The 9,668-nt window shown below is 40.0% G+C and overlaps 2 protein-coding genes across 2 annotated transcripts; both read right to left on the bottom strand.

The window, feature by feature from the left end:
- Nucleotides 1–2,908: 2,908 nt before the first annotated feature.
- LOC138311567 (uncharacterized) lies at nt 2,909–4,036 on the bottom strand. The gene has a single exon (XM_069252872.1). The coding sequence runs from the start codon at nt 4,034–4,036 to the stop codon at nt 2,909–2,911; it is 1,128 nt and encodes a 375-aa protein (XP_069108973.1).
- A 54-nt stretch (nt 4,037–4,090) lies between these two features.
- On the bottom strand, nt 4,091–7,564 carry LOC138311566 (uncharacterized). Its single transcript, XM_069252871.1, has 3 exons — nt 7,547–7,564; nt 4,766–7,190; nt 4,091–4,542 (listed from the first exon to the last, which is right to left on the bottom strand). Exons 1-3 carry the CDS (start codon nt 7,562–7,564, stop codon nt 4,091–4,093), a joined length of 2,895 nt encoding a protein of 964 aa, XP_069108972.1.
- Between the last annotated feature and the right edge of the window lie 2,104 nt (nt 7,565–9,668).

Here is a 9,668-nt window from a genome sequence, read left to right as displayed (position 1 = left end):
CTAGCAATATTTTACAAAGAATAGTGAGAGACGAAATTGTCAAACATATGGATACCAACAACCTATTCACAAAAGAGCAACACGGATTCAGACAGGGACGTTCATGCACCACTCAACTACTGGAATGCCTGGAAGACTGGACAATATCAATGGATGAAGGTCACAATACCGATGTGATATACCTGGACTTCAGTAAGGCCTTTGGCAAAGTATGTCACAGCTTACTGCTACACAAACCGGAACAATATGATATTAAAGGGAGAGTACTCGGATGGACCAGAAACTTTCTTACGGACATGGAACAGCGAGTAATTGTCAACGGAACATGTTCCCATAGTCTACCTGTAACAAGTGGAGTTCCCCAAGGAAGTTTGTTTGTTTGTTTGTTTGTTTGATTAATTAACGTCCTATTAACAGCTATGGTAATGTAAGGACGGCCTCCCATGTATGCTGTGCTGCGTGTATGTAATGCAAGGTGCGTGTTTTGGGAGACTGCGGTATATTCATGTAATGTCTTCTTGTATAGTGGAACTGTTTGCACACTTTTTAAGTGCCTTTATCACTGATGCATGCCGCTGAAGACAAACCAAGCAACACACTCCACCCGGTCACATTATACTGACAACGGGCGAACCAGTAGTCCCACTCCCTGTATGCTGAGCGCTAAGCAGGAGCAGAAAGTCTGGGACCAGTACTGTTTCTGATCTACGTAAATGATATTTCAGAAGTTTTGCCATGCCTTGTTAAAATGTTTGCTGACGACACCAAACTTTACAAACAAATCTCTACTCCGGGTAGCAGACAAAAACTACAGAATAGCATAGATAAAATGATAAAGTGGGCAGAGAACTGGCTGATGACTCTCAATCTTACCAAATGTAAACATATGGAGATTGGAAACAACGAGAAAACATCCCAATACAACATCCGGGACGAGTCCTCAAACATAAAGAGAAGGATCTAGGTGTGATCATAGATGAGAAGCTAAACGTCTCGGAACAAGCTAACATAGCAGCACAAAAAGGAAATCGTATCATGGGAGTCATTTTTAAGACATTTACATACATGGACCAACATATATTCAGAACTCTTTACAAATCCCTGGTACGACCGCACCTAGAATATGCCACTACCATCTGTTCACCATTCCTACGAAAAGATATCATCAGAATCGAAAGCGTTCAACGTAGAGCTACAAAGAGGATTAAAACTATCAAAGACTTGTCCTATGAAGACAGACTTAGAACATTGGGTCTCCCGACACTGGAGTATAGACGAAAACGTTGTGATTTGATTCAACTATACAAGATTATTAATAAGCATGATAAAATAGTCTCGGACACAATGTTTAGTTGTCGACCATACCAGTCAACCCGAGGAAATACCTACAAACTGTTCAAGAGACAGGTCAGGCTGAATATAAACAAAAAATGCTGTACACAAACCAGCTCTGAGATGTCAAAGAAGTTTATTGGTCTCCCCCTTTCGATAGATTTATTTCCAGAGGGTAAGAAACTGTAAATCAACAAATACAACAGAATTACAAAAATGACAACATACATTCAGAATATATGCTTAACTGACTAGTACACATGTAAATCTGATTCAAAGTTTCTACTAAAGCTATATCAAAATGATATACACGATAATGAGTGAAAAAAGGAGGCCTAAAATAAACATAAATGAGCAAAGTAACAGAATCATATTCCGGACTTTACACCATGCCAATTCTCGAAAATATTTGGAAATAAGGTTCTAAGAGAACAACGTTTTATAGCAAATTACAGTCTACATCACTAATAATTTGTTTCACAGTTGCTGATCATAAAATTACCATTGTATTGATAATAAAACATCGAAGGTGTTGCAGCGTACACTACTATTTTGTAACTGCAGTCCATATTTAACATATTGCCTCGACACGTGTTATTTTAACATTGATAAAATATGCAAAAGGTATAACGATGACAGAGTAACTACTTAGCGTACTCTTAATACGATATAAAAGGAAGATTTTGCAATGACAAACTTACTCTTTGGACGACCAAACATTGCAGCAAACTGCATAATATTAGATGTAATATTGCGAGTGCATGAGCGCACCGGATATAAACAAGTAACTAAAATTAGAACCGGACCAGATCGGATCCGGCTACACTACACTATCAATGAAGCCGGTACGGAACGAATCCGGCGGCACGACACTCCCCTTCTTATTTCAAATGAAATCACTATTCATACTAACATTTAATTACAAACACATTTACGCACATTTCACAGTTCCGTGAAAAGCTGCATCTAAGAAGATGCGGTTACACGTTTGACTAGAAATTTTTCAATCTAACTGACGCTATGTAAGAACAAGAGGTACAAGTTTGTGGATAGGTCTTACATAATGCACATGAGTTTTATCCTTCATTACACAGACTTCAACTTCTCGCACATTTCTGTCACTGGTCGGGAAAGTTTTACTGATCCGAGCCAAGGGCCACTGGTTTCTAGGTGTATCCGCTTCTTTCAAGATGACAACGTCTCCTACTTTTAAGCTAGGTGTTTCGGACGTCCACTTGCATCGGGTCTGTAGTGTAGACAGGTATTCACTTTCCCACCTGCGCCAGAACTCAGACGCCAGGTTTTGAACAAAACGCCACTGGGATTTGTACAACTCTTTCGGATCAATAGTGGGAATGGAGTCGGGTAAATGTCCTATCTTCTGGGTGAGTATCATTGCAGGTGAAAGGGCCAAAGGTTCACTCGGATCTTCTGACAATGGTGTAAGGGGTCTCGAGTTGACTATGGCACAGACTTCCGCCATGAATGTAGATAATGTTTCATGGGTCAAACTTCTACTCCCTGTTCGAAGAAGCATGCTGTCCAGGATCCTACGTGCAACTCCTATCATGTGCTCCTACACTCCACCAAAGTGGGAGGCATGCGGGGGGTTAAAAATCCAAGTAGACTCTTTGTCAAGGAGGAACCTTTGAACCTGCGGTTTTTCTACGAATTGATGTATCATCTGTAATTCGTTCACAGCGCCCACGAAGTTGGTTCCTCTGTCGGATCGGAATTGCCGAACTGGTCCTCTTATAGAAACAAATCGTCTCAATGCGTTTATGAAAGATGAAGTGCTGAGTTCTTCTACCAGTTCTATATGGATACCCCTTGACACCAAGCAAGTGAACATAATCGCCCACCTCTTGCTAGTGGCTAGCCCTCCTCGCATGCGTCTCGCTGTAACATCCCCGGGACCGAAAGTATCGACTCCGACAAACGAAAACGGAGGCCCTGGGGTCAGTCGATCTTCAGGAAGGTCAGCCATCTTTTGGCTGCAGAACGAACCCCGTAGTCGTCTACAAGTGACACAGTGATGGATGGTTGAGCCTATGAGTCGCTTGGCTCCAATTATCCATAATCCTGAAGAACGTATCTTTCCTTCGGTGATGCGACACCCTTGGTGATATACACTTTCATGCCAATGCCTGACCAATAGTGTGGCGATATGGGACTTCTTTGGAACGATCAAAGGATGCACCTCCAGGTCGACAAATTTCTTCGCCGCTGCAATCCTTCCACCAACACGAAGCAAACCGTCTGAATCAAGGAAAGGTGCTAATGCAGTGATGCTACTGCTCCTAGGGATAGGTTTACCTTGCTGAAATGCATTAATCTCCTCATTAAATGCTTCGCGTTGTGTCCCTTTCAAAAGTACAGCCTCTGCCGCCTTCAAAGAATGGAGGTCTAAGGATCTTGGACATTGATGCCATCGCCTATGTGAATACTCACAAGCGTTTTTCACAGATTGGACAACATGCCGTAAAATGGCTATACTCCTAACCAGCTTAGACCACTGCGAATACCTTTCAACGCGAGAGATGAGAGGGTCGATAGGTTCATGGTTGATATCCACCTTGTTCACGTCAACAACCGGTCTAACTTCTTTATCCTCAAGAGAGAGAATTGCAGAGTTCTTGAGTGGTCTCTTCGAATCCGTGGGGAGGTTGCCTTCCCTAAGGAATGCTGGTCCCCGTAGCCACATACTTTCAGAGAGCCCTTGGGCAGAGACCGACCGAGTACCCAAGTCGGTAGGGTTTTAGTCTGTAGCAACATGCTGCCAGTGGTCAGGCTTGCTAAATGTTCGAATTCGACTCACGCGGTTAGCGACATAAACATAAAAGCGTCTTGCCTCGTTGGTTACGTAGCCAAGAATCACTTGACTGTCGCTGTAGAACCAGAAATCTCTTTGTTCGAAATTCAGCTGTTCCTTAATGATTTCAGCAATCTCTATACCAAGTACAGCCGCACATAACTCCAGTCGTGGAATTGTGTGTCCATTTGTTGGCGCTACCTTGGCTTTTCTCGTGAGGAATCCAATGTCGTTCTTCTCACTGTCTTTCCATACTTTCAAGAAAGCCACGGCAGCTATCGCATTCTTGGAAGCGTCGGTGAAGATGTGTACTTCTCTATGCGTAGCCTCAATAAGTGAAAACTTGCAGCACATACGAGGAATGTTAATGTTGTCTAATGTTGATCCAAGAAGACCACCTTTGGCAAAACGAATCATCAAGAGGGTCGTCCCAATCAACCTTGTGTGGAGTTGACATCATTTGTCTAAGGAGTAGCTTCCCCTGAACAGTAACGGGTGACCCAAACCCAAGAGGGTCGAACAAACTATTGATGGTTGATAGGACCCCTCTGCGGGTGAAGGGCTTCTGCTCGGAAGATATCTTGAATGTGAAAGCATCTATATTTATGTCCCAAGACAAACCGAGACTTCTCTGAATAGGTAAGTCATTATCACCAACATCAAAATCCTTGAGGTCTTTGGCAAGATCGTCAACTGGGAACTTTGAGAGTACTGACTTAGAGTTTGAGGCTATCTTGTGAAGTCTAAGTTGTCCGCCCTCCTTCAAAGCCAACTGGGTTCTCTGCATCAGGTCGACAGCAGCATCTTCTGTGGGACAACTTAGCAGTCCATCATCCACGTAAAAGTCTCTGGTCACAAAGTCGATGACGTCAGAGTCTGAGTGAGCAACTGAACGACGAAGCCCGTATGTTGCAACGGCTGGGGAAGGTCGGTTTCCAAATACATGGACTGTCATCCTATACTCCTTCAATGGTAGGTCCAAATTGTTCTCTGGATGCCAAAGAAATCGTAGATAGTCTCGATGATCTATCCTCACCTTGAAATTGTGAAACATTTGTTCAACGTCTCCCGTCACCGCAACTCGTTCTCGGCGAAAGCGCAATAAAATACCTTGCAAGTTGTTTGTGATATCTGGACCTTTCAGCAGAGCTTCGTTGAGCGATATACTATTGAACTTTGCGGAGGAGTCAAACACCATACGAATCGATTCTTTCTTCTTAGGGTGGTATACACCAAACATTGGGAGATACCATCGTTCTACAGTATCAGGTATAGGTGGTGCTTCCTCAGCATGCCCTTTCTGAAAAATCTTGTCCATAAAAGCAGAAACATGATCTTTCTTGATTGGATTGCGCCGTATGCTGCGGTCAAGAGACAATGCCCGATTTAGAGCCTGTGGTCTGTTGTTTGGTAGTGGCTGCCTCTGAGGACGGAAAGGTAGTGGAGCTTCCCAATAACCATCCGAATTCCGTCTGAAATCCTCATCCATAAGATCTAAGAAAATAGTATCCTCTATGGAGTGGGCAGGTTTTTCATCTTGTTCCGTTTTAGCGAATATGTTGTTCTTCACCAATAGTTTGTTTTCACAAGATTGTAAAATCGAAGAACGCCCATTATCCAAAATGTAGGTCTTGTGTACAGTTATTTTGTTGGGTAGGTGTTGGGCATTCAGACAAACCATACCAATAATTACCCATCCTAGGGGAAGCTTCTGAGCATAGGGCATACCGCTTGCCCCTTTGCGTTGGTCCTGAACTATGTGGGCATCTATGAGGTCTCTGCCGATCAAGATTTCAATTTGAACATCTTCCATCAGATCAGGAATTCGATCCTTGATGTCAGCAAGATGATTGAAGTTTTCGGCCACTCGACGAGACGGGATTTCCTCTCTATTGTTGGGCAACTCTGTACACTCAATAAGAGTTGGGAGCGCAAAGCAACATTCTCCATCCAAAGACTCAATTTGAAACCCTGAAGCTCTTCTTCCGGACATGGTGATAGTCCCTGAACACGACACCAAAGTGTACTGGTAATCCGGCGAGTCTTGCCCGAAGGTATCGAAAAATGATGGCGATGCTAGCGAATGGTTGCTTTGATCGTCGATAAGCGCATAGACGGTTCTCGAATGCTGTTTAGAATCTTTGTGGTAGATCCTAACTGGAATAATTTTGGCACATGACTTGCTAGTTCCACCAGGTGCTCCACATATTTGTGTACATGAAGACGACACCTTTTCCGTGCGTTGCTCCCCTTCGTGAGTGACCATACCCTTCTTCTCTTGGTGGCGGCAATCTTCATGCAGAGCGCCGGGGTGTAAACCACCACAAACACAACATTTCACATAGTTAGTACACTGTTTTGTCCGATGCTTTGTAGGTCCGCAACATTTGAAACACAGGCCCTGAGTCATGATGAACTGCTTTCTGTCTTTGATTGGTCTAGATCGAAATGAGTTGCACTCATTCAAAGAGTGTCTTGTGTGGTGGACAGGGCATCTGGGCGATTCACTAGTTTCACTCGAGTCATGTGTCACTGAAGGCGCAGTTTCAGTTTTTCTTACAGAAACTATTGCTGAAGTCCGCGAATTTCGTGAATGATTCCCTGAGGATTTCTCATGGTCAACACTGTAGTTGAAACTTGGATCGTTTTTCATTTTAGCTATGTCCTTCAAGAAACTGACGAAAAATGTAAATGGTGGATACACTGATGATTCACACTTTTTGAACTTTGTTGCTGCTGTGGTCCACCTATCCTGAAGACCTGTAGGCAGTTTTACCACGAGAGGATTGATCCCCGTCGGAGAATCGAAGTATCCAAATAGAGAGGCATACCGAGGTTGACGCTTTACTGAAGCAATTTCGTCTACTAAATCGACAAGATCATAGAGTTTCTTCACATCGTGGCTGTTGATCTTTGGAAGCTGAGCGATTTGACGTCTGATGGAGCTCTCAATCAGCTCAGGTGCACCGAAGCGTTCTTCTAGTCGTTCCCACACCAATTTCAATGCAGTTGTAGGATCATCAGCAGCATTGTCTTCCTTTAACCCCTTAACTCCCAAGAATTTTTAGCAGAGTTCCCGAAAATCCGACATTTTCTTTCAAAGTGATTTTTCACCCTTTTGCATCAACAATTTTGGTAATCAACCCATATATATTTAGAAACTTTAGATCACAACCTTTTCAAATTTTGTAAGAAAAATAATGTTTTCACATTAATTATGTTACCATGGCAACCGAAACTTTGGAATCTGACAAAAAAGTTAAAGTTTCCTACATTTATCACTCTTAAGATAACGAAACTTATTTAAATGTCCATTCTTCAACCTGATCATCAAGTATATTATTGCAGAAGGGTTGAACATTTTATTGAATGCCATAATTTCAATTTAATTTTTAATGTTACCATGGTAACCAACAACATTTAAAACCGAAGATTTATGAAAATGTTAAAATCAGTGTTTTACCTGTCTTGCTTCAACTACAGAAAGTTTAATTTATATATCAGGCTTAGTAATCTTTTAACTTTCATATTAATTTCAAAAGAGGACGTGGCCAGAATGAGTATCAAATCATTATTTTTTTGCGTAAAAAATGTTACCATGGCAACCAAAATATAAACTACGAAAAAATGCAGTTTTGCGCTGATAGAACCATTTCCATGGGTTTCAGTCGAATAACACATCGAAAAAAATGTATTGTGTTGCAAAATTGTTTGTTTGACATGTTACTGTTTACAACATTAAATATTTATATTCATACTCAGATCAATTCATTTTTTTTTTGGAACGCCAACAATCACCAGTATAACATTATTTCATATCAATCATTTCCTTTGTCATCGTAGCAAGACGACTTACAAATAGGTATGCGTGTGTTCTCCCAAATCAAGATGTTTAGATAAGATGTCTAAATATATATGTACTCGATGTACGAAAAAATGCAATGCAAGACATACCTATACTGCAGTAATTTTAAGTTAACAAGGCAACTATTTATCCATTTATATAGTGTCAGTTTCTTTAATTTATCCACACAAAAGTATCAATATCCATCAACAAAATAAATCAATTCAGATTTAAAAGACAAGTAGACAAGTGTGCTTTCATGGACATAAATTGTGTATTTTTCTTTTACATGTACTCATGATAATTTGCATGTACATATCTTATATTGATAGGAAAAAACCCATCTCTATTCATCATTTATTATCTGTGTGTTCTATGTCCGGTCCTATATTGCTTCATAACCAAAAAGACAAGTTTATATGGTAGAAACCCCCACTTTCCCCCAAATATACATGGATGCATTTACAAACAAAATGCAGCGTGCATATTCGTGTGTATATGTGTGATATACTTTGCCATTATTGTAGACACCATGTAATACACATACTTGTGTATTATGTCTTTACATGTACCATATTATAGATCCATTGCATGCAGTGTCTACAAACATGTATCTTTACCATATTACATTGTATACATTGTCTACAAACATGTATGTGTTATGTCTTTACCTTATTGTATATACACTGCAGTGTCTATACATGTATATGTTTTATGCATTGACCTTATTGTAGATACACTGCAGTGTCTACATACATGTATATGTATTGACCATACAGCAGTATCTACATGTAAATGTATATTGTATGTTTATGTCTTATTTAGATTGTAGATACACTTAACATGTATGTTTTATGTATAGTCCATATTGTAGATACACTGCAGTATCTATACAAGTATGTTTTATGTATAGTCCATATTGTAGATACACTGCAGTATCTATACAAGTATGTTTTATGTATAGTCCATATTGTAGATACACTGCAGTATCTATACAAGTATTTTTTTAGTTTATTTATATCTTTGTAGATACATGCAGTATCTATACAAGTATGTTTTATGTATAGTCCATATTGTAGATACACTGCAGTATCTATACAAGTATGTTTTATGTATAGTCCATATTGTAGATACACTGCAGTATCTATACATCTATATACTACATATACATGTCCATTGTAATTTATAGGACAGGAGCCCCCATCCACTAAATCCCCATATACATGTATACAAATGTACATACATGTACTGTGATATGTCTTGTTTAGTTTGTAGACACTGCACCGTATATATATGTCTTGTCCATTTCATAGATACACTGCTGTATTTACAAACATATACATGTACATGTATGTTGTCTTGATCATATTGCAGATATATATATATATATTTATATATGGTGTCTACCACAGGCCTTAGACACCTCTTTTTACGGGCAATACTGTATTACATTATGAGGTGTCCGTATATCTATACATGCACATGTGTGTTGTGACTTGTCAGAATTGTAGACACATACATATATCTTGTATCTTTGGCCTTTGGTTGCATTATGTATGTATAGAATATCCATGTGCATGTATCTATATATTGTGTCTGTCATGTTTTATTTTTTTAACACAGTAACTTGTAAAAGTTCACAACTGTATGAATTAAATCAGAAAGAACTCAAAAGTCAGA

This window comes from Argopecten irradians, unplaced genomic scaffold (assembly GCF_041381155.1).
Source record: "Argopecten irradians isolate NY unplaced genomic scaffold, Ai_NY scaffold_0049, whole genome shotgun sequence".
NCBI classification, from domain to species: domain Eukaryota; kingdom Metazoa; phylum Mollusca; class Bivalvia; order Pectinida; family Pectinidae; genus Argopecten; species Argopecten irradians.
Note: the sequence above shows the minus strand (reverse complement) of the source record. Positions and strands in the feature narration are given on the sequence as shown.